The 26,871-nt window shown below is 38.3% G+C and overlaps 1 protein-coding gene across 1 annotated transcript in view; it reads right to left on the minus strand.

Moving 5' to 3' along the window:
• Nucleotides 1-26,871, minus strand: part of GPR158 (G protein-coupled receptor 158) — a 190,858-nt gene that overhangs the window by 66,981 nt on the left and 97,006 nt on the right. Inside the window, exon 5 of the mRNA XM_054273612.1 lies at nucleotides 17,004-17,072. Within this exon, the coding sequence (XP_054129587.1) occupies nucleotides 17,004-17,072 (69 nt within the window). The remainder of the gene's footprint in view (nucleotides 1-17,003; nucleotides 17,073-26,871) is intronic.

Consider the following 26,871-nt stretch of genomic DNA (forward strand, 5'->3'; position numbering starts at 1 on the left):
GGTCGTTCAAGTTTGTGTCTTCTGAGCCAGAGAGGGGAACAAGGCCCAAGTGTCACATCCAGAAGGAAAGCATTAACAAGTGGAATACTGAATAAAAATGTTGTCCATAGGCTGGGGGTTTACCACCGAAAGTGAAGATTGCATGGTGTACTTGAAGAAAGAGTTCAAGTCTGCAGCCCTGGTGAAGGAAGAGGTTCCCCCATGCAGAAAAACTAGGCAGATGATGAGCACAAATCCTTCTCTCTCCAGGACATTCCTAAGCAAGCAGAGCAGGGGTGCTGCTGTCTGTGCCTCTGACTGAGCACACAGCCCTCTCATGTAAAGAGTACCTCACTTGACCTCAGGGCACCAAAACTGAGCACTGCAATCTGTGATTGCAACTCTTACCCAATGGCAAGTTGATGCTTAAAAGACTTGCCATAATTAAAATTGAAGGTGTATGAGGAAAGATGTTCCCTACTAATGGCTAAACTATTCAAGCATCTTTGGTCTCCTCCCTTGAGAGACACCAACAAAAAACACCTATAATCGACCTCCTGGTTCCCTCCTGTTGCTGCAGCTGCAAAAATAAGGCATTAGAAATAGCAGCCTTCCCAAAGAAGATTCTTTATTTGCATTCCTGGCAGAGCTCACTTGCACGGTCCACAAAATGCATTCATTAAGAGATAACAAAACAGCAGAAAGAGGCTTTCTTCAAATGTTCCACTCCTTCCTGAGCACAGGGGGAGTCCTCCAAACATTTCACTGATTTATCAAAGAAAAGGCCCACCTTCTAGCAGGAGAGACATATTCCACTGCATTTTGTTGCTAGGCAGACCTCTGCATTTAACTGAAATTATTTATTTATATGAACTTCCTTCTTCACCCTCCCTACCAAGACGCTTGCGGTGTTGAATAAACAACTGTACAATAAAAAGAGCATAAAAGCAGACGGGCAAAATATTTAAGAGCAAAATTAACAGTTGTCACCAGAACTAAGAATGAGATAGCAAAGAGAAACCAAAAATAACTGGACTCCAGGGGGCCAGGGAGAAACACAGCAATTTTTTAAAAGAGAAGTCAGGCTGCTAAGATAGAGAGATAGCAATCAGATAAACCAACCAAGTGGTGAGACCCCATATGTGAAACTGCCCAAAACAAACATTTCAAGACTCATATTTAGTTGTGGAGCTGTGAGTACTCAGAAGGCCATGACCTTCTTTTTCTTCAAGGTTCTTGAACATTTGCTATATATAACACAAGTATTTATGATTTAAAACAAATCCATTCAGGCAGACTGTGACAGGATTGCTTGTGACATGTCTGAGAAAAATGCATTACTTTAAACAGTGTGAGGAAATAAACCTAGCAGATTCAGTGTATCATGCTACAAAATGTCATCTACTTTATGAAAGATATACATGGAGGGTAAAAAAAGAACATTTCTTTGAGCTTGCTTAGATAACTCAAGATAACTCAAAATCCCAAGAATGTCTGCTGTGCTCTCTAGACCGATAGAGCACTCAGTGTTTAGCAACAGGGACTTCTCTGTGCTCAATATAGTTTTCTCTCTTTCACATTGAATGCTTCCAACTTTTTTCAACTTCTTTCTGTTCTCTAACTTATTTCCCAATGATTTAAGACTAAATATTACTTGAAGCTAGATCAAGGTCCCAAATGTCTTGCATTTGTTGAAAGTAACTGAGAATTTTTCTGTCCTTTACTGTTGTCTCAAGAATTCATTTTGTCAACTTCTTTGTTTAATTTGATCCATTATTATTATTATAACTATTAACAGTAACACATACTAATTATGGTATCAAATATAATTAGTTATCAATTTCACATTTGCAAGTTCTTGATCACATCTGGTGTCTGCTATGCACACTGGAGAGTCAAACCAAAAATTTCACAACTACATCATTTGATATGAAAGGCTTTTGAAGTTAACAGGTTAGCCCAGTTCACAAACACTTGTGAAAAATACAATATACTATAGGTTTCCTTTTCAAATGTAGTGAGCACTGATGTCCCTTTTCCTAAACAGACAAAATATTCTGCCTGAAAAAAGAGGTGCTCCTTATCATTTGTTAATCCCACAACCAGCAGCAGTAATTACAGCCCATATAAAGACATCTCATCTCAGGCTCAAGATAGATCAAGTTTCTTATCCTGCAAATCTAGTAATTTAGAATGTGTTTTGGTTCCAGAAAAGTTACATGAAGAGCAGCTAAAATAGAAAATTTTAATTTTTTATGTATTATTGGGTTTTATGTATTCTTTCTTTATCTGAAATTGGCACGTATCTTATTGTTCCCAATAATTAACTTATTAATCTTTCTTGAGTCTTACATGCTAAGCATTTAGAGTATGTTTCTGATTCAGCTGTCTTTCAATATTCCTGGGTCTTCAAACAACTGAGCTTGTGATTGTAACAGAGCCTTACATTGAAGTAATGGTTAATAAAAATGTAAAAATGTTCCTTAGGGTTTTAAAATGCTTGTTATGACAGCATTTTGCCTTCTTGTAGCAACAATTGGTGATTACTTGAACACAGAGTGCCTGCCGCTATGGCAGTTACTTATGTTGATTATGATTTCAAAGATGTAAAAATGCCTTAAGGCTTGGAAAGTAGATACAAGTTTAATAAATATGGATATAAATAGCTGACTAAATAACCCACCACTGAGATTTCATAGATCAGTTCTCTACAGATGTCAAGGCAATGCCACCAATAAAGGCAGAAAAAAGGATGAGCTGACTCTAGGGGCCAGCAAGCCCTGTCAAATTTTTTAAAAACCCCACATTTCAAGAGTTCAGCATGCTGGTGATGCCAGATGAAGAATTTAAGAGAGAGAGAGTTGAACATTAAGAATACTTGTTCTGTATACAGCACTCCAGTATGTGCTGGGGATTAGGTTGTTAACAAATTAAGCAAGATTTATACATTCAACAACATACTGCTGGAATATATACAGTCTTTTTACTCTGACTAATGTGACAATTTATACACTTGGATTGACATAGAAGAAGAGATCTGGAGGTTAAATCATAGATCCACGTTTTAAAAACTGTGGTTATTCAGAACAAATTATTTCCTCTAGAAAATTCCAAAATTTTAAAGGAAGATCAAAGTTTAAAAAAGATACAATGCTTGAAGGAAAAGCGGAAAGGACTTCCTTATGCCAACATAACCTTCTTTACCTTTCTTCCTAAAAGTCATAGAATCACAGAACCACAGAATCTGCTGATTTGGAAGGGACCCACAAGGATCACTGAGTCCAGATCCTGGCCCTGCACAGGACAGCCCCAAGAATCACACCCTGTGCCTGAGAGCATTGTCCAAATGCCTCTGGAACTCTGCCAGGCTGCTGCTGTGACCAAAGCCCTGGGGAGCTGCTCCAGTGCCCAACCACCCTCTGGGGGAAGAACCTTTTTCAACATCCAGCCTGACCTGACACAACTTCAGCCACTCCCTCGGGTCCTGCCACTGGTCACCAGAGCGAAGAGATCAGTGCCTGCCCCTCCTCTTCTCCTCACAAGGAAGTTGTAGCTGCAGTGAGGTGTCCCCTCAGCCTCCTCTTTTCCAGGCTGAACAAACCAAATTACCTCAGTCACTCCTCATATGGCTTCCCTTAAAGACCCTTCACCATCCTCATTGCCCTCCTTTGGACACTCACTAATAGTTCAATATATTTCTTATCTTTTTTTATCTTATCTTTTTTCTATTTCTTGTAGTAACTTCATCACAGTCTGCATAAGTACCAGCATATATTGTATAGTATCCCTGTGTAATATACATGTAACAGGTTTAAATATTTCTTTCAGTGAAAATGATCAAAAATGTTTGGATCATACTAGAAAACTGTATCAATATAAATTTAATAGAAAAAAAAAAGTCAAATAAAGAACTATTAAGATGCCTCTACGAAAAATAATTTCTTATCCAAATTTTATACACCCCACAAAGTAGACCCAAACCTCTTTGTAACAACCTCTCAGTGGGCAAACGCTGTCAGAGATGAAGCGCTGCTGCTGGAATAGCAGCCAGCCATGGCAGCAGCATAGGGAATGCTCTCCTGACAGAAATTCCTAACACAACTGTATGCCACCACAAAGCGCCAAGATTGCAGCACACCCAAGGAACACACTCAGCCTTTGTGGTGGATCAGCCCATGTGCACCAGTGCAACACACTCAGAATATGTCAGAATTTATGTGTGTACATGCTATGACTATGGTTAGCATTTCCCAATGCATTTGACCCTTTCAGATTACTTTAACAAATTACTGTTACATTGATAAAGTTTCCAGGTATTCCAAGGAAATGCTTAGATTTACTTTTGCCTGGTTTTTGCCTCACTGCCTTTCTCACCAGCCTTGAATCAATCTCACACAGGACATATACAGCAAGGACCCTCTACTGTCTGCAATATATAAGAGAAAACCAGACAGACAACCCAGTAATCATTACTTTCCAAGGGGTAACTAATTAGCAGAAATTAGAAATTAGCAGAGCAGTTTCACATGGAACCAGTATTAGGCTTTTTTCTATCAGTATTTTTATACTTTTCAAGTATAACTCAAATATTCTCAGATAATTCTCATAAAGTACCTATACTCTCTAGAAGTATAAAAACTGTTGTATGCTACCAGTCCTCTGAAGACGAGAAATTCACCATTAACTGTGTCCTTGCTCACACCCTTAATAAAATATTTTTAAATACTTTCACTGTTATTATTAGTAACAGTCATTTGTAATGTGATTGTTACTCATTGATCAGGACCCTGCTGTGCACAGTGCAGCAATGTCAAACATCCCTGTACCAAAGGGTTCATAATTTAAATATGAGATGAGAAACCTCACATCAATACAGAGGAAGCAAAAGGAAAGAATAAAAAATTTATATTCCACAATTATGTAAGTGGTGTTTTAGGAAAGGAGAAGAAAGCTTGCAAGGAGTAGTGAGAAATAACTGTAGGCAAGCAAAGAACAAGCACTGAATGTACAATCTGTGGTTTTATAAATATCTTCTATAAATGTAGTCGTGACAATGAGAGTCCTGACTGTATTAAGGTACAAGATGCCATTTGTGTCTTGTTTTCATTTCTATACTGTTTGGTTGCTCAATTTTGGATTAATTTTCCAGTTCCTATACTTGACTTTTTGCTGTATTTTAATTCTCGGGGGAAAGTTCTCTATTCTATTTTCTCACTATCATTCTTTTCCTTTTCTCTTTACATTGCTTTTACTGATTCAACCATATGCAATAAGGCTCTGGCATCCTGGCTTCTTTAAAATATTATCATCAAATAATAATGAAAATTGTGGATGATTTAAATAATTTAGGTTTGATAAATTATCATGTAATGATATGTGAGAGAACTGTAAAAAATGTTATTTTCTTCCACTTACAACCTTTTGTGCAATGAAAGACTGATTTCATCCTTTTATTTTCTGTAGGTATTTTGACCATATGTATTACCTTGGAATTCCTTTAAATTTTTTTAGGTTGGTGTGCTGGTTTGACCAGGAAATGGGAATTCTGGGATGCTGTAGTCAAACCAATGGGTGCTCAGATTTTAATATTGGCACCTGATGTAGCCAGTGAGTTCGGACACACGTCTGGGAACACACAGGGGTTAAAAACCAGAGCTGCAGCCCTGGCAAACTCTCTTAGGACTTGGAAGCAAAGAGGTTGGATCTCCATCGGCCCCAGCCCTGCAGTAGGCCTGGGCCTGGACGGAGATGGGGGGTGAGGAGGCCCTTGAGGATAGAAGGGTGGAAGAGCACCAAGAGACATCGGGCAGCCATTCCTCCACCATGGGAGAAAGAGAGGGAGAGGCGGTGTCTGAATCTGATAGCGGCGGCCCAGGAGGAGAAGGGGGGAGTGCGGCGAGAAGGTGCCCGGCCGGAGCAGCGTAGGAGTGTCGGAGCTCTGGGACAGGCAGAGACTGAAATTTTTAACCTTTTTCTTGCATGATTGAGACCATGCAAATGCTGATCCTCCTGAAGCTGAATGAGAAGAGAGATAAGAGATGAGATAAGAAGGGATAGGCCACGAGGGAAGTGCAGAAGACTCTTGCGTGGGGGGAGAGATGATGGAGTGGCCTTTTGGCTGGACTTTTCTTGTGTGGCCATAGACTGAACCGTTTTTTTTTCCTGTGACACAGAGACTGCATTTAGGGGGAGGCAGTGCCTCAGAACCAGGAGGGTTCAGTGTGGGTACCCCTCGGCCCCAGGGGATGAAAAATTTTGGGGGGACAGATGTCCCGAAGGAGAGACTGTGTCTTTTTTGGAGTGAGACAAGGCATCCTTGAAAGACAACCCTAGAAGCAGCTCTGGTCCATGCACAGTGGTGAGAGCACTGGGCATGGAAGGAAGATGTCACGATGGCAAAGGACTTTCCGGGCGGTGCTGAGTGACATGGGAGCACACGAGGTTTCAGCGTGTTTCCAGGGGAAGCCTATGGTGCAAGAAGGACTCTCCTCCTCTTCATGAACTGAAGATTGAGTATTCTAAAGGGTGGTGCCAGACTGGGCAGTTGGTGATTTGGGGGAATGTATTGCATTGGGAAATTTAGTGGGGGGGATAAGGAAAATGCTTTTGTAAGGTTTTCATTTTCCTTGTGTTTTTCTTTTCCTCTTTTCTTGTAGTTTAGTTAATAAAGTTTTCTTTATTTCTAAGCAGGAGCCTGCTTTGCTTATTCCTGGTCACATCTCACAGCAGACACTAGGGAGAGGGTATTCTCATGGGGGCACTGGCATTGTGCCAGGGCCAAACCATGACACTTGGAAATCCTGCCATCCATTTCTGACAGGAGCTTTGGTTGAATTGACATATTTCTCTTTGCCTTTTTTTTTTTTTCCAGAAATGTGGAGAACTTACTGCATGGCATCATGATACTACAATAAATTTACTTTGGATTCAGATTTCAGAGAGATCAGCACGTGGATACTATATATTGGTTATGAAGGACATGATATTTCCTAATAGTTTCCTCCAAACTTGCATATATTTGCAGATCTGTGCTTAGTCCCAGAAAGGCAGAAAATCTAGAAAACAAGAGTTTGTATAAAACACTGCTGAAAACAGTGCTTTTTGTATGTGATTCTAATAAGCAGAGTTATATTGAAGAAAAAAGAAAGTTTGTATCATATAGGAAAAAGCTACTTTTTGTAATGACTAATTGCTTGCTCTAATGAACATCTTTTGTTGCATCTGCAGTACTTTTGTTAAGAACAGAAATCTCATCTCTCTCTACTTGATGTGATGTAGATTTAGACCCAGGCACCAGTTGTTCGAATGTCTCATTTTCAGAAATACATCTGGCTAGTTACATGGCAAATTTTTGACCTGCTGGCCCCAACTTAATTTTTTTAACCCTGGCAAACTAAAATTTTGATATTTTTGTCAGATGACTCTACTATTATCAATCCTAACAGAAATACAGAATAGCTTGTACATTGGTATTCGTTGATGTGCTTTGACAATTTCCTATTGCAAATTATATGTTATATTGTAAATTTCTCTCAACTCTCATAACTGTTTATATTACTTTTTCCAGTTCCTCTCTACAAGCAAAAAGCTAATTTCCTATTTACATCAGATGATATGTGGTCTTGGATTAAAAGCAATGATTAAAATTCTACTGATCTCTTATCTCAGAGTTTAGAAAGGATATGTTTAGAAGTGTTACACAGTAATAAAAACTTTGTACTATCACTATTATAATTCTGTAAAATTTTTCCAGTGCAAAGATTTCACTAGTTCTCATATACTTTTGCCTGCAAACTGCTCAACTTCTAGCAGTTGATATTATAAACCATAAAGACACCATTGCCTGAATCTTCTCAGTTCTCAGCTTGTAGAATAACTATTGGCTGCCTCATCTCTGATGGATAAAATCTCCTTTCTTAAGGATCTCTTCCAAAAACATCAACTCTTCTCTTTCTCCATTGAGTATTGAATTTCTTATCTCTCTTAATCATTAACCATTAATCACCCTTCATGGTGCAACAGTTAAAATCTGAGTAGATGGTTAGGAAATACCTAATGCATTCATACATAAAAGAAGAGAAACTGAGAAGAAAAACCAAAGGAGAAAAAACCCCATAATTCAGTTCCTGTATTATCCTGAATATGTATTATTCACAGGGAACAGGCTTTGAGATGGAAACTCTGTCTTTTCCTTTTGCTCTGTGTTGATGCAGAGTAGTCTGTGAAGTGACAAGGAAGATGATAGGTAGGATATAATGTTTTATTACTCACCTGTACCTATCATACTGGTCAATGTCTTATTTCAACCTCATTTTTCAAGGCATGGTGAGTTATAATATTGCCAGTTTCCCCCTGACAGCATTGGTTTACAAGTGCACCCAATTTCATATCAGACACAGCATGGTAGTACCAGCTTATCTAAGCTTATCAAGTCTTGCTCAAGCATTAATTGCTTCTGCTTTCATTTTGCTTCAGATTCTTGTTGATGCAGATCACAAGAACCACAATGCGGGCAATAGCTGAATCTAGCAAGTTCAGCAAGATTAAAGACAACCTAGAGGCCTTTCACTTGACCATAGGTGCATAGGTGTTGCTCCTTGGGCTTTGGGTATGAAAGCATGAGTAAACAAAGAGAAAAGGCATTTTAGGGAAAAAAAAGGAACATGTCCCAAACTTTCACTGAAAGACACTTGGATAAGTGAAAAAGAATGACTGACAATTATCTTATCTCCCACCAACATGCAGTCTCACAGGTGCTAAACTAATGACAGAAGGAAAACCACTGATGCAAGGGCTATGCCCTACTGAAAGTATGTATGTGGTGACTAATATTTTGAATATTTTATATTTTCCTTTCTGGCACAGCTCAATCATGGCTCATCTATACTATCAAAACCACTTGCCTCTTTGGTTTTATAATTTACAAAAATGTAATATTGTGTCTTTCAATATCTTTCTTGTAGAAGTTCTTTCACAGATTTTGAACTAATACATGAGAGTACCTTTTTTTCATGTGTCAATTTTTTCATAAATTTAAGTCACTAGAGAAAAATTCAAACATATTCTAAGCATCTTGCTATTGACTCAGTTCACTTGCCAAGTGATCAATGAGGTCATCAAAATGTTTGGCTGAGAAAGTTATTCCTTTCTAGTTTATATGCCCTGAGACCCAACAGGAATTATGTAATAGATATATAAAAGACTAAACATAAAAGTGTTATATAAAAGACTTTCTTCCTCTTCTCTAACTCCAATTCAGCAGAAACAGTGGGCCAAATGAAGACTCTCACTGATTAAACTTTTTCTAACAGGTGTTTCTCAGAATTTCCTTGGCATGGAAGTGGCCCTGCTGTGGTCTCCTGCTCGAGTGCTTGCCAAGCACCAAAGGTTCAGCTCTGGAGAGCAGAGCAATGAGGATGGATTATTAGAACATGGTTCCAGGCTTTAGTAAGGAACATACTATGAATATGTCCCCACACTATTTTCCTCCATTTGAATGTGCCCACATTTTACCCTCTGATAATTTTTGTGTTTCAAAGCTTTTTATGATCAGAAAAGAGTTCCCTATACTTTCACTTCTCAAATGTAGCACATTTTTAACTTACGCATTCATTACTATTCAAGCTGTATCAAAAAAATTTTACATTCCCTGACTAAAAATTTTGCACTGTTTTTCAGGACTGCAGTCTGGTTTTACATCACTTCTTTGAAAAGAGTGTATTAATATAGAGTTTTATCTATGGATTCTTGTATGTGTAAGTTTACTCATGCAAGTTACTTCAGTGGAATTATGAGTAAAGAGGAAACACCACAAGATCTTGCTCTGCTCCCCTCTCTACAAGATTAATTTCTCTGAATGAAGGGCTGGCAAGACTGTACCACATAAGTGCCTACAAGCTGGCCGTGCAAGATATTAATTTAAAATAAAAGGGTCAACGAAAACCCAATGCAGCAGTTGGCTGAGGTCACTGGCTGCTGTCCTTTTCTCTCCTACTCTCAAGCCCTTCACACACATACATGGCTATTAATTGAACCCAGACTCAGAAAAATGTGCCCTTTGAACTTCTCAAAAAAAGCTTTCAGAGTAACAAACCCAGCAATGCCCTCCTACAATACCTACTGCACCTTCAAATCCACAGAAGGGGAAGATTGAGTTTTGTCACTGTATCACAAGTAATGCCACAAGGATGAGCAAGATGTGAAAGAACAGTAAAATCAGTACCTGTACCTTCACTGACCTATCTTCAGTCTGCCATGTGTAAGTCTCATGATAGGTTCCAGCAACATTCCATATTTTATCACTATCCAAAAAAACTACAACCATGGGACTTTACTGCATGCCTGCACACTGCCTGATTGGGTGGTCTCCATCCCTGCAGGTTTTTAAGACCTATAAAAATAAAGCCCTTAGTAACTTTGTCTTGTATGAAGTCCTACAGCTGAGTGTCCTTTGCGCAGAAGTTGGAGTAGAGGCCTCTTGAGGTCCCTCCCAACTTAAGGTAAGCTGGGAACACAGCACACAGACACACCCAAACAGAGAGATCATACACAAACACTCCTCACCACATTCCACCTTAGGAATAATAATCTCTTAGAATTTATGATGTCATAGCTCTACTATGCTCTAGCATAGCTCGACTGAGTTTCTAATATCTTAGACTTCTGTCATACACACGGAGATGCCAATATGTAACTAGGTTAGGAGACATATAGCTCTGCCTAATCACAGTTCTTAATGTGGATAATCACATATACAACAGCCTCTAGTTATCTCCCTGACAGTAGCTGCCAAATTTTTAGGATAGCTATGTAGATTAGTGACAACAGAACCAGGAAGAAATATCCTATGTATCTTATTTTTCTGACATTTTAAGTAAACATATTCAAAAAGCAGAAAATATTCAGTGCTTGCTTCCTATCAGTAAAAGCAGTCATAAACATTTTTCTTAGCATGGTTCAGGACAAGGACACAAGTGTTTCCAGTACCTATGAGGTTTCTGTATTTTGTAGCCTGTAATACAGAGGCTACACCAGCTGACTTCTGGTTTTTACATTTAAAGCAAGCTGGCTCTCAAAAAAAGGTACTGGTTTACTGGTTGCATGTCAACTCCAAAAAGTATGTTCGTCTGACCAGGACAATGACCAAGAGAGACTAACTACTGCATCATCTTCTGCCTGGTTCCCTCACCTCTATGCCAAGCATACAATGTACATATAAAATCTTTGCACCATGGTATTTAAAACCTGACTTTTGCATTGGCTGGATATCTAATCCACTGTGATCCAAATAAAATTTTAAAAAATCTTCCTAGGGTACTGTGGAAATCTGTAGTGATTATTTTAGAGCAGATATTTACACCGTGTCCTTGGACTTCAGTGACATGAACACCAAAGACAGGTCTGTTCTTCACCTGAACAATGATGAGTGTTCATTTTAAAAGCCTTAAACACTCTTTTGTGCCTAAAGGCAATGTGGTTATATCCTGACCAAGAATTAGCCTGAAACATCTGGGATATCAGAGCAGACTTGCAGTGCTAAATGAGTAGGAAAAAGCAAATTTTTCAGTTGGCCTCAGAGCACATCAATATGTATGGAATAAACAGTGACTGTGCTTTTGTAACACATCCCTTATTTGAGGGACAAATGCATAAGAGTATTTCACAGTGTTCTATTTTCACATTCATTAATGTCAAAACCAGAGCTTTCCAGTGACCTTGCTCTGCTCAGGACTTCAGGACTGTTATCACTAATGGACCTATCATAGTCTCATGCTCCCAAACTTCACAGCTCATTTCTTCCATGCTAATGCACATACAGATCATTTGAGAGAAAAAAAAATGCATATTCATATCTAAGCTCCATGACTCCCCAATTTCTATTATTTCTCATAACACAAAAAGGTAGGTGATTTTAGCTTGAGTGTGAAAGAGGGAGTAAGACAACCCTGGAAACAGATCTTAACTCCTAACACATGCAACAAGATGTCTGAGCACAAAGTTTTCTCCAGGATTCACTACTCAACTACTTCATGAGCATTAGGAAGTCAATGCCCCCCAACCCACAGCTCCATTTCTCTAACCTGATAACAATATTGCCTTTTAATGATTTGCAGCTTGAAAAACAGAGGAAAGCTGTAATGGATTTGGGCTTTTTGTTTTTTTAGCCAAAGGAAGGGAAGAGAACAGTGAAAGAAAAAACTGTAAGTTTTTAAAAAGATACTCTGCAGCCTCCAAAGCCAGTCCATCTTATCAGCTAGCTGACATCACTGTTACAAGATTCAGCCTCTGTCTAACAACTTTCACTTGCTAGAATTTAAATCTAGTACTTCTTATTTGCTATATCAGGAACATGGAGAAGAAATTATTCTCTTGGTCTTTGCATCATCATGCTCACTTAACTTTAATCACTGACTGTAGAAATTCTATCATATCATTATATCATGCAATCCATTGTATGTATTTTGGAGTTTCAGTCAATGCAGACTATCAGTATGGGAACTATTTAATATAGCAGATAATCCTAGCTGCCTAGGTCAGAATTCATGACCATTTGAGGCAAGTACCTCATTTATAGTCCCCGAAGTGTTGGCCATGATGCACCTCATCCTCAAGTCCCAAGTTTAAAACAAGTCATAAAAGGCCCAGTTCCTCTCCAGGATTTGGTGAGCAGAGGGTGGCTGTCTCAGCTATGGATGCACACATCAGAAACACAGACTCACAGAATTTCATTTGCAACGGAGCTTTGCAGGTCATCTTGTCCAGCCCCCTGCCCAAAACTAGACCACGTTACTCAGACCTGACACCTCCAAATTTCATAAACTCTGACAAAGAGTTTTGGTAATTGGCAATCCAAGCAGTTAAAAAAGTTTCTTGATATCTTATCAGAATCTCCTATTTTTCAACTTGTGTCCATCACAGATGGACACCTAAATCTAAAATCTAAAATCACCTGTGATCTCATCCTTATAATGCAATTAACAGGCTACTCTCTTACAACATCGTGCTACTGCTCATTTGAAGGTCTTTGTAGCAACCAAAGAGTTTTTATACTTGTGTGAAACTTTGAAATGTGTGTTCCAAGCATTAGCAAGACAGGGAGTTAAGAAAGGTCTCAAAGTTTCAAAACAGTGTTTCTGGACAAGGAAAGTAATGGGATTCCTCCCCTCAGATGCCAAGTACAGAAATTAAGAGACACATCCATAAGATGGTTGGGTTTTGGCTTTCTCTTCAAAATCTAAGAACAAAGAAATATAAACAAAATCAATTAGAAAGTCTAGTGTTCATTTGGAGGAGATCCATTGATAATTGGAAAGACTAAGTTAAGGGAAATTAGAGATGTTACTATGAGATTGCAGAAAATATAAGAAATGAGAGCTTCAGAAATGTGAGCTGCCCAGCAACTTCTGAGTAAAATCTATGCATTTGCAATAGACAAAGCTCATCTGCCTACTTATAATTCAGGAAAGATCAGTGTTGTTATGAGTATAGCAGAACTTGAATAATAAATTTAGGTGGAGGCCATCATTTGCACTTCCCATTTGGTTAGAAGGGCATTGTAACAGCTGTTTCTCTCACCAAAAGCAGCTGACTGGTGATATTATTTTTCAATTAATGATGTTACACTATGAATAGATTACTGCATGTAGGCATGAAAACAACAACAATTAGTGAAAGAAATTCAGCAATGTAACAAAGTAAGTTTTGGTTTTCATTTAATTGGAGGGTAGGGAAAGTCAGAGATGGAATAAACCCCTTCTAGACCCAGTGAAATTTGTATGCTGAAGGCTCTCAAAACAATCCAAGCCAGACTGAGTAAACAGATCTAGAAAGAAAGAATTAGGGAAGTGTAGAAGAGTGGAGAACAAAGATGTCAAAGACTTAAAGCAGTGCAGAGAAAATCTAAGGGGATTTTGTTTTTTAAACAAGAGTGTAATTTTGCACTGAATCCTCAAATGAATACAGATTTCAGTTATTTAGAACTGAAATGCCACCCCTAAGTATCTTTACATTGTTACATGCACTAAGCCAAGCTGTATAATTCCACACTTGGTTGACTGTGAAAGCAAAGCTTTTTAGTTTTACATTCCAAATCACAATAGAAGAAGAGATGATATCAAAGGAAAACAGCCTTATGTTAGAAGACAGCATCCTACTGCAGTGGTGCTTATGAACTCCATTCCACACATTAAGTCAAATTTCCTACTATCTGTGGAAAACACAGCCTAGTTTGGGTGTATAAGATGTGAGATCTATATTAACTAGTCCCAGAGTTCTATTGTACTCCTCTAGCATAAAATGAGGACCAAATCAAACAGCTGAAACAATGACCTCTGGGCACATATTACTATGTCTTTAACCACATCTCTAAGTCACAGAATATTTCCCATTCTTCTTGGAAGCAAATAAAAACACCAAATAACATGAAGGGGTAAATAAATATAACCAGTAAAAATAAAATCTGCTTTGCAGGTCCATGACTTATGACCAACACGTATATTGATAATATATGCTCTACACCCTGCTATGAATGAATGTGTGTGAATGTCAGCTGGTGAAAACAAGACTCTTTCAAAGCTTGGGTTTTCTTTCTTGTGTCATTCTTCTCTGCTTTGTGCTCCTTTCCCAGACAATAAGCAGGTGAGCACATTTAGATTCTGTCCATGTACAGCAAAACATCAACAGTTCACATTCCAAGGACCCACCCCTCATAATTCACACCTTGCAGCTTTCCTTTTTAAAAAGACTATGCCTTATAGTTTTCACACATTTACTGTTTCACTGTCTTGCCCTGCATCAGAAATTGATGAAAAATTCCTTGCAGTTAATTGAGGGACAGAGATATTGGAAAGCTGAACTTTCCAATCTTCTTTGATTTTACAAAACCATATTTTTCTGGTTGGTGAAATCAGGATTAATTTCTCTGTCTGAAAATGCAAAGAACCTCCCACTATCACATTTGCTACATCCCTCCCCTAAAACCCTCAAAATAGAAATTATAAAATTGCTCTCTTTCTTTTCCCCGAGTCTGTAGGAGTAACAGCCTGATTAGTAATTCCCTGTATAAGAGAGTGCCCCAGCAAAGAGCGTGGGAACATAAAACTGCTAGAAGAGAGAAGCCAAGTCTTACACTCTACCTATTAATTTCTAATAGGATGTGTTCTCAGTGGACAGTTTTATACAGTAGGAGCTTGAGATCCGCAGAGAAAGATAAACTCTGGTCAAGTATCTACATCCCATCTGGGATGGGCTACTCAGCAATTTCCAGCAAAAAATTTTTTCCACGTAATATGTCAAACTCTCATTTTGCACTCATTGTATATTAAATATCCTAATGTCAGTGAAAAAGAAAAAGAGGCTTAAAAGTCAGTGAAGAGCTGAGGGGATGCTTGGGTTCTTGAACTGCTCCCTCCCAGGATCACTTCCTTTGTTCTCCCTCTGCATTTAAAGGTTGTGGATGGTCACCAGCTCTTGCATCCAACACCATGGTCCTTCAAGTCACCTGCTGAGAGAAGCCTTTTTCCACAGCAATATCCCAGTGTCCCAGGTGCGGAGCACCTGAAGAAGCCAGTCACCAAAGGATGTTCATCCTTCATGAATCACAACAAATGGAGGATCAAGACAAGAACTGGGAAATGAACTGAAGGGTGGGTGACAGGTGAGCAGACTGCAGACACGATTCTGATGGGCTATGATGAGGCTCCTCACACTTTGGAGCTGGGGCTGTACAGTCACTGAGTGGTTCTAACTGAGCACCTGCCCGGGGAGGCCAACCTGGCCCAGGGCTCTCTGAGAAAGCAAAGAGGAGACAGCCATGGAAGGAAACCCCTTGCATAATGCTTTATGCCATGAATTTCTGTAAATGCTCCACAGCACCAGCTGAGGAAGCAGTGCCTGGGCTTTCTGTTCTGTTCGTTGAAAATAAATATGAAAGAAGCTCTGAAAACCCATGGGAGATGTATTTATTGCAAGTTGCAAAAAACTTCTGTCCAACATTAAAAAACCAAAAACTTTAATTTCCCTGACTTCTGCAAAGTGAAAGATGAAAAAATACATAAAGCTATCCTAGAAATGCACACACCTTTTCTTTAGAACTTGAAAACAATTCAAGAAAAAATGTATAAAAATTCCACTGGGGTTTGTGTTTATTTATAGTATTCTTCACACATTCTACTGCAGTTTATTTCCTACTTGTTCTACAGCTACTGAAGAGTTTTTTTATCCAGCTCATCTTTCAGTAACTACATGACGGTCTGTAAAAGCACAAAAAATTCTGACTACTGAGGGAAGGAGAACATAAACATATTTTAAAATAGTCCACAACTCCATTTTTGATTGTCTCCCAACCTGTATGCTACCAAATTTGTTCAATATTCACTTTGATGTCTTGCTTTATCTAGTCATTATTTTGGGTTTATGTGGTAATTAACAAGCTCAGCTTTTCTGTGACTTTTGAAAAGAGCATGGACACATATTTCTATGAGTTTAGTGGTATATTTCTCATGTGACTGTGAAATTACTTTTTTCCCATTTACAGGGTAAGGGTAATGCCATCTAATTTTCCCAAAGATATGGTGTTGAAGATGCCACATATCTTCAGAAACATCAAAAAACATGCCAGTAATGCACTGAAATAATTAATCTCATTCATACTACATTCCAGGGAAAAATTGGTATAATCAGTGTCTTCCGTTTACATACCTTGCTTTTTGCCCCATACCATAGATCAGACAGGTATTGTCTTTCAAAGCAAAATCTCCTCTTAACACAGAACACCCAAAGACTTCCAATTAAACCACTGGCAATTTTTACCAAATTGAAAATGGAGAATTATTACAAATATAGTAAAACATTTGAGTGTTTTTAAGAATATTTCAAGAGCACAGCACATTTTGTAGTCAGATTAAACTAATAATTAATAAATAGTTTTTACATTTATATTTTTACCAGTCATTCATACAGTGTTTTAAAACATTGGCAAGGGTATAAATTTTTTTAAGTTATATTTTAAGTATATTTTGACTTACTGGGAAGTACAGAAGAAGTGATCCAAAAAGAATGGTTTCCAGCAGCACCAGCCCTGAAGCCCTGATACTCTAGAAGACAAAAAGCAACACAAAACATTAGAAAATTCCCTCAGTGTGTCATTTTCATAAAGGTACTTTCACTTTTGTCAGTGTAACACTTCCACAATAATGTTTATTAAGCAGTCTTCCATGCTTGCATACTCCACACTCTTTAAATCACAGACCCATTACAATGGTTGTGTTTTACAAAATCAAATTTAAATTTTTTTTTCCTATGTTAAATACTATTCAACAGACATTACCTGGATGTTGTATTGCACCTGGATATGATTTGAAATTGCTAAATTTGTTCTCAAGTGTCAAGACTTAGGGATCATGGGAATTACAGACATGACTTTAATTGCAGAATTTGTTCTGCATTGTTTAAACTTCAATAAGTCCCTAGAATATTTTTGCTCATTTAATGACTTAGCTTCCATAATAGGTAGGAATAATCTACAATTTTACTGAATATAGAGTGTGCTCTTAGACTGCAAGTGTACCTACTTTTCCTGAAATTTTTGTACAAAGATGTTGATTTATTAACTTGTCAGGATTGCAAAATACTATGTCATTTCCTCACCACTTGTTGGTTAAGAAAACCAACATGGTTTTCTTAGATCTTAAAATTTTAAAAAATCCATTATTTTTCCTAATGCTAAGTGTATTCTAATAACTTTGATGATTTATGTACTGTGCAACCGCGCCTTATCTTAGAGACAGAACATCAACACTGGTGAGAAACTGAAATGTTAAGTTGAGGGTTAATGACTCAGAATCAAGCCGTGCAAAAGCAGGAGTGCTTTGCTGATATGTGTGAGGTTCAGTCCAGGTGCAGAGGCTGTGAGCACCAGAGGATGACCACGACAAATCAGCCTTAGTTTAGCAAGAAGCTGGTTTGAGTCTCATATGGGAAGAGGCCAATGAGAAGCAGACCCTGAGAGGTGGGATTGTGCTATTTGCTGCATTATGCCAGTGCCTTCCCTTCCACGAGTGGCTCCAACATCATACAAGGCAGAGGTCAGTGAGCTCATGGGACTGAAAAATACTCAAACCACTAAAAAATATTTTCTTTTCTTATTATGTACAAAGCATCCCTATATACCAGAATGAACAACAAAGCAACTGAAATGAGCTCCATTATAATGAAGATGGAAATAAAATAAACCATCTAAAATCCATTTAACTCCCATGTAGACATTCCTTTCTAAACAAGTCTTTCACATCGTGATCAGTCTTTTCTTATCAAGCTTGTTTCTGGGCAGCATGATCATAAGATAACCTGCTGGGACAAAGAACTTCAGCATTTCCAGTTCTTCCATAATAATAAATTATCCCATGATTTTTTCTCACCTGTGCTCTGGTAGGGACCATTCTCTGTGAATGCTACCTATGTGCTTCTGCTTCCTGCCCCAAAAGAAGTGTGGCTTACAGAGCAATGCTGGAATTCAAAATGGGCTTGAATCCAGGTTTTGTCTATACTTTCACCTCAGTCTTTAGTACCAGGAGAGCAGGGGGTTTCACCTAATGTTTACAGATATCACTGCTCTTCTAAACAGGATTCCTTGGCAAATGGAATATACATTCTAGCAGAGATGAATGCTATCCACAATGATGAAGAAAAGCTCAAAACCTCCAACAAAAAATAGTACAACTATTTTTACATAAGTGTAGGGAAAATTTTTAAAAATGGTTGCAAACTGAAGTATAAGAATTCTCCCAAACTACATTTTTGAAATGGTTGGCTTTTTTCGCTGCAAAGAAAAAGAGCTACTTTAACAGTTGATTTAAAAGTATTTTTATTTCTTCCATAGTGACCACTACAGCCCAAGAAGTACAGGATGAAAAAATTATCCAGCACTAAAACTTTAAAAACAGGGATTAACTAAAGAGAAGAGAACCAAACTAAAGCACAAAGTTTCAAAATTAATTTACTAAAAATATTTTTTAGATATACAGGTATTTCCAGAAGTCTGTGAGTAACAGTGTTTCCACCAAAAGCTGAATCTTACACTGTACAGACTTTGCAAATATGAGTCCCTAAGGCATGGCTGGAGGCAGGATCACAAATGCTTCACTTTATTGGCATCTGCAACATACACAGCAGTGAATATGCCCACACACCTCAGAAAAAAAGCCTTTGCTCCTTCCTCCTTAAAGAAAATCAATGAAAGAAAGGAAATCGATGATCGTCCAAAGTCTCCACCAGCCACTGTCCACCTATACAGGCTGCACAAACAAAATTCTCCAATGGAATTCACAGAAATTAAGGCATTCAAGGACACAGCCCTGAAATTTCATGCACTGGGAATTTCTTCCACTTGGATGTAATACTTGTCTGCTTTTTCTTTTTTATTTTTTCTTTTCTTTTTTTAACAGCTGTTTCTAGTGTTTTGCATCTGTCTTGCTTGTTGGCACTTATTTTGATTTTATTTATTTCTTTCTCTGGCTGTTCATCTTGTGTTTATTGCCACTTTGTCTGTGTGTTCATCTCCCATTCAGGGTTTCATTTCTATCTTTACTTATTTGTGTCAGTAGAACTGTCCTTTCTGGATTTCCTTGTCTCGCTCAATGGTTACACATTGCTGACACCTAATTAATACTGCAATTTATTTTGTTTCTAGCTTCATTCTAACTTTCATACTTAGCTACCTATACCATGCACTTATCTAGGTCTGCAAAGAGTACTGTTTGTGAAGGTCTGATTCATGCTTTCACCCATTCTATCCAGGCCACATTAGCAGCCTTTGAGATAAACAGTCATTCCTTATCCTTGAATCCCAGAAAGTAACACCATTTCTGTGAAAAATCCCATTAAGAAAGGAAAGTCATACATGCCTCTTGGCCACTGCTAAAGGGTCATAAATAAATGTTAAATAATTATTTGTACAAGGGAAATTTTAAGAAGTGTAGCTGCCCAAGTTGCATCAAGCATAACAAAACAAAAGCTGAATTCATGTATAAACAAGCACAGAAGAGATTTCATTTCAACTGTCTGTGGTCCTAAGCAATCCAGGAAACACAATCCAGGAAATACAACAGCATTAATTAGCACTGAATTCCTGAATGTCATCACATAAATCAGTGATATGAGCGTCAGAGTATTTTCATAGTGGAGAAAAAAAAAAAGCCAAAATGTAACTAAAGTCATCCTGTATTGGTTACATTGTGTAATACTGAATTAACTGAACTGAATTAACTGTAGACTTTTGGTGTCAGTCCAGGAAGACTGCAGGTTCCTCCAGGGCCACATGTCACAGTGTATTATATGAGCATGGTACCATGGAAACCTAGTGAGGGGAAAAGGCTGGCATATTTCGATTTTTTTCACTTTTGTTAAACAGTTTTGCCACTTCTGTAATAAAAAGAATGACCAAAGAGGGCTGTGACTTACAGAAAATTTCCTTTTACAAAGGTGGTTTCACCAGAATGTGAGCTTGCCTTTCAGATAAATAAAGCATATCAGAAACCATAGAGGAAAAAAAAAAATCAGATACACTTCTTCTTTAATCTCAACTTTGAATACATTCATATTTATTAAACTGGAAAGTGTATCTACACTCCATGTGTAAGCACATATGGATACAGGACAGAATGACAGAGAAGCAAGGAAATATAGAGAAATATCTGAGGTGATTGGAAAAATTACTATGTAAACTGTCTCAAAAGAAATGTAATAAAAAGTGCAGTTAAAGGTAGATGTGAAGGCAATGTGCTCTCTCTCTGCAGCGCTCCAGGAGGACCCTGGTGGTGCAGGTCTGGCAGATCCATCCCACTCTGCACATGAGGAAATGGGAGATGTGATGGGACCTTACGGGACTGTATTCCCAAATCTGTCACTTACTTCTCTGAAAACCCTTCCTGTTCAAATTATTTTTATTCCTGGTACAGGAGATTCTTTATTTCTATCAAATTAAAGAATTGAGAAGAGATTTTTGTCAAGTTGAAAATACGTGGTCTGAAATGTTTTATTACCAGTTGCTTCTCTTACTAAAATACACCTTCCCAAAAAATAAATTTTTTCCAGTATGACTATATTTTTGTCTTGATTTCCATGAGCTGTTTTTCTAAAGCCCATTGAACCTTTTCCCTCTGTCTTATGCCATATACCTTTTCCCAAACACAAAGACACTCATCTTTCTAAGTGAAAGAGCTGTGTGGAAAAACCAAATTTCAGGAATTTTATATCTATTAAAGTTTACTTTTAAGAAATAGAATGCACAGATTCTTCTTTCTGTCCCCAAGGCTGAGCAGTAGCAAGATGTTTGGCTCCTCTGTTAAGAAACAGAAGTGGGACTTCCAGCTCCCAGACACTGATATCAGGAGCTGCAGAAAAGAGTGGAATTACATTTCATTGTGGTGGGCAACCTAATACTGCTCACACCTGGAAGAGTACTGGGGACTAAAGAATGGGCATGAAAACAACTGGAAGGAGTCCTCTAAATCGTCAGTTAGTACCCTATAACAGTAGTGTCATAAGTTATTTATTGTCTTGATAATAAATTCAGGGCTGATTAGGACCACTCCCCATGAAAACATAAATGTCAAATTCCTTAAAAAGGCTTTGCTTTAACTTTATTATTGTTGGTTGAGGTACAAAATTCAAACAAATCATTCCCAGTTAACCGCAGGAAAAAAAATTCAAGGGGGAAAAGTTAAATCTCTTTTGAAAATTTCTCTGTAAAATAATGAAGAGAAAATTGTGTCTCCTGCTCAATCTTTGATCACACTAACAAATATTTTTGACCTATTTGAATCATAGCCTCCTAATAGAATAAAGATTTCAAGTAGAGAAATATTCACAGCAAAGACCAATTTTCCAAAATTGGTTAGTGGCAGTTATGGGCTGCCACTTAAATTGTACTGATAAATTGTCAGAATTTTCTGGCATTTGCAGGTTTTGTGCAGTACTCCTAAACCAAATAAATATAATCCTCATGTTCTCTCCTTTCCCTTTCACGCCTTTGAAAAAGACTTACATGAAGGTAAATTTTTTTTCTATTACTAGTTATAGGTGAGCTCAAACAGAATATAATTATTATATTTACTTTTTACTTGAAAAAAAAGTCAGGAAAAGCAAAGACCATCAATCAAAAAGCAATTTCATTACAAGTACAAAAGATTTCAGGCATCCAAGAAATCCCCAAATATTTAATTTTTCAATTCATGTGGCCCTTGATCCTTTCTGTTATACGAGTAACGAAATCTGTTGAGATAAATCATGATGAAGGGAAGGTGTTCTGCATTTAGAAATATGGGCATTGCTGAATCTAAGTTGCACTACAGCACTTAAAAGACAGACATTTGAGAAACCGGTATTTGCTGGTGAAGAACCCTCACAATACAAATGGTTAATGTCCCAGGGACATCTTTTCTTATAAGGGCAGAAATTCCTTCCTTGGGGACATACTGCTTAGATCAAGACACCTGCTTCTCCTCAAATAGTGGTGAATATATACATCAAAGAAAATCAGTGATGAGGTAAACACCAAAGTTCAATTTCAGTCTATTCACAGATTTATGGTTAATTCAAAAGATGAATATGTACAATGACAATCATCAAAAATCTGGATCACTTAAAGTGTCTGTTTCACTATATTTGCATTCAATTATCACAGAAATTAAATGAAGATCCAAATACATTACTTTCAAGAATAAAGTGCACTCTAATATTGATTAATCACTGAATCACCAAGAGATTAAATTGAATACATGAAAAATCTGATGAGATAGGAAACCAAATTCCAGGAGCAGGAGGCAGGGCTCAGTATGTTCCTCTGTTTAGTTTACAAATAGCTTCAGAATACCTGAACTAAATTTCAGGTTTCTTATGCAACATGGTCTCACCTATTACAGAAGATAAACCACAGCTCAATAAAATTACCTGCATAAATTGTAGTTCAATCACACAGAAATAAACAGTTTATGGTAAAAGGATAAAAAAACCAACCTGACTGCAAAGTTCAAGATTAATAACATCTCAGAGGAAACAAACCGAAAATGATGTGAGAAACGTTAGAATAAATCTGATTGAGGTCAAAAAAATTCTCATTATTTTCATGATTTAGAAGGCCAGTTAACTATAGATGAAAATCATTATAATAATTTCAGATCAGTCAAAACCTCATACTTTGGAAGGTTTTTAATCCAACTTCAGTTTATTTTATTCACTTTTACTTCACAAGAGCCAAGTGCTAAACCACTGCAAATGAATACTTTATGATTGCATCTGAGAAATCCTAATCCCAAAAAGGGTGAGATTTTTCAGCTCTTCAGAACTTATTAAAGTAAGTAATCCTTCATTAAGTTTAGACCACGGAATGTATGTTTCACTGAAATAAAAAGCACATTTGTTTTTGAAGGAAATACTGCTCTGCATAACTTAATTATTCTCCCTTCCAATGTTTTGCTGAAAGGCCCAGCCCCGGGGAAGCCTCATGTTAGTGCAGACCCTGCACAAGGAATTAGTGAAAATGGCTGTGCTATCTGCACAAAGTTAAGACAAGGGACAGCATGTGGATCAGGGCAGATGAGAAGAGCAATGGAACAACAAGGCAGTATCACATTGGAGAACTAGCAATTAGTAGTTAGTCCCAGCCTATCATTATCCTACTCTAAGTTAAATACTTTGTCAGCACTTGAATCTGAAGACATGCCATGGAGAGCAGGGGATGCTCTCAAAAAACTTCCACCAAGCGTGAGGAAAGTATGAAGGGAACAAGGGGTGTTTTCTGGAAAAGGTAACAAGATGAGGCTGGTGTTGACACTTCTGCATCAAAGGAATAGCAGACATTTCTTTTCAATTAGGAGGCAGAAAAAGGCTCATGTGGGAGCTGAAAAAAACCCAGAGATACACAGCTCATGTATGGTGTCAAGAGGGAGATGCAAAGAGGACAGCAGAAAGTGGCAGAGCAGTAAATTATGGGCAGCATCATTTGGAACAGACAGGAGCTGTGACTGCATCTGAAAGGACATGAAAATAGTCAAGACACAAAACACCAAGCTGAGAAAACAAACAGGGCTGCAGACTGGCAGAAAGCATTTATTAGAAGGGAGCCCAGAAGGAGTTCAGCTTAGACACAGCCAGAGACACAGAGACCTCCAGAGTTCAAAATGACCTTTGGTAACAAGCAGGTTGCTACAGTAACTATGAAAGGAGTAGCTGGGATGTCCTAGGGGGAAGCAGGAGGAGATCAAGGTTTCTTTTCTGCTATATTGAAGTTGATGAGAAGATGGCAGAGAAAAATGTCATGATTTTATTCCAGACAGGGGGAGGCATGGCTGTGACAAGGAAGGCAACAGCAATGTGAGTGTGTTCATAGCACAAAGTTCTAATGAGAAGCTGACAGCATGAGCCTGCTCCTAAAAGCCTTCAACTTTTACCCAAAGAAGTGAAGAAAAGAATGAAGAACAGGAATATTTTTTTAGTCTGAGTGATCTGTGTTCAGCTTGCACCATATGATATAGCCAAAATCAACGAAACAACCAAAATATTAAAAACAGCATAAAATTTCTCTGAACAGTCTACCATTAACTGCAAGTTTTGCAGTTACAAATAAGACTTTTCCTGGAATAAGGTTTCCAATACAGTTTTATTTCTACTATTTGGAAGTTCTCATGCTACATTTTTTTTCTGGTTTTTTCTTTCCCTGCTTCTTAACTTACATTACTTCTTCCTTCTCTCTGGGTAAAACTTCTAAAAACCCTACTTTCTCATCTTCATCAGAGCTTCTTCTTAGTTAAATAGGTTTTTCAGCATCAAAATGGGGTCTTACTATTAGACCCTTAAAACAAAAAGCAAGGTCTGTTTCAGACATAAGTCTTCTTTTGGAGAGGGAGCCATGCCAAAGACCTCATGCAAGCCACCAGGGACTTTGCTACTGCTATTGATTGTACAAGGAAGGTTCACAGCAGGATACAACTCCAAGACAAATAGCAGGATAAATAAATAATGTCGCTGTTATTCTGCTGACATGATAGGAAATCTCTTCCCAGCAAATCTGTAAATGCCCATTCAGGAGCCCAAATGAAACTCTAGATAAATGCAACTGTTCTAAAGTTACTGCATCAAAGAATCAGTGGGGAAAGCTTATTACCATGTGACAGACCTTTCAGTCTACTCAGACACTCTATAAGGGCTATAAATATGAGACTCAGCAGGAATCAGAGAGTAACAGCCAAGCAAAAATCTGAGCAGTTTGCTCAGTTTAATTGATGACTCTGAAACAACCTTGGAAAAATTCTTCTAAGAGGTAATAGTTGTCATTGTTGGAAAATATTTGCTGGAATTCAAGTATTCAATTACTTAATTTTTCATAATTTATTTTTAAAGTGAAATCAAAGTGTAATAGAATTAAATGAACATAGGCCTTCAAGGCTGCTACAGCTTTTTCTTTGTTGACAGCTATATCCTTGCCAGCACCCTACACTGAAAGTGCACTACCAGCTCCATTCATTTGAATTTGGGGCTCTGTGTTGCAGAGTTTTGTTGAATACTGGTAGAACAGAAGGTAGCAATGATTCAGAGTCCACAGGGTCTTATGCAGCAAAACATTAAGAAAGCAATGGCAAGGAATCTGTTTCAATGTCAAACTGGAGCAACTGTGTCACAATCCACGGCTGATTGACATCACTTTGAAGGCAGGACACTCCTTGAAAAACCATGAATGTTTTCCTTAGGACCCCCTAAGGTGCTGTGCAATTCAACTTTGTAGAGACAAGCACTGGCTTAATATAAAGCTATACAGAGAAGATTGCAGCTTTTGAATCCTTAGAGCTATGGCTGAGTATTGATGAAAAGCCATTTTATGACCTACCTTGTCCATTAGGAGTAGACTCTATCTAGAGCACTATTTTTTTTTGCTTCCTACCATCCTGCTCTTCTCATTAGCTCTTCCTTATAAAGCCTTGTTCTGGTTTAAGGCCTGGCAAAGCCAAGGCCCCCATAAATATACCTTTTACCTGATACCTGCTGTGAGATGTGGCCAGGAAATAAGCAAAGCAGGCTCCAACTTAAACATAAAGAGAAGTTTATTAACTAAACTACACACACAATTACTAAACTACACACACAATTACTAACCTACACACACACAGGGAAAAAAACAAGGAGAATGAGAACTACACAGAAACACTTCCTTATCCTCCTCCCACCAAATTCCCAAACACATTTACATTTCCCAAAAAATTATCCACACTCGGTCTGGCACCACCCTTTGGAAAAAAAAAATCAAATCTTCAGCTCATAAGGGATAGACGGAGTCCTTCCTTGTGCCACGGACTTCTTGTCACAATCAGCAATCCGCCCGGTATCTTGCTACCTCGTGACATCTCCTTTCCATGCCGAGGTGCTCTCACCACCTGGCATGGGATGGGGCAGGGGCCTGCCTTCAGGGCCTTTTAAGAATGCCTCGTCTCGTTCCAAGCAGAGTACAGTCACAATCCTGGGACCTCTGTCCCCCCCATGTCTTCTATACCCCCTGGGGCCGAGGGGTCTCAAAACCAAACTCTCTTGACGCCGAGCCTCCGCTTCCCCCTGCAATACAGCCTCTGCCTCACCAGGAAACAGTCCATGGAAATACAACAAAAAAGAGTCCAGCAAAAACTGCCACTCCATCTTCCTCCATTCCTTCAACATCTCTCTTCTCCCTTTGCCAGACCCTCCTTACTGGCCTAATTTTCTTCCTTCATCTTCCACTCCTGTCCCTTTCCCAGGAAAGGCAATGTTCTGCGAAGCCTTCATTCCCCAAAGGGTTAAAAGTTCTCCCAGGCGGCCGGACTGCCCGCTGCCCCCCCCTTTCTCCTCCCAGCCGTGCTGCCTGCCGGCACA

This window comes from Melozone crissalis, unplaced genomic scaffold (assembly GCF_028551555.1).
Source record: "Melozone crissalis strain CALT ecotype California unplaced genomic scaffold, PUWL_Pcris_2 ptg000016l_1, whole genome shotgun sequence".
NCBI lineage: Eukaryota > Metazoa > Chordata > Aves > Passeriformes > Passerellidae > Melozone > Melozone crissalis.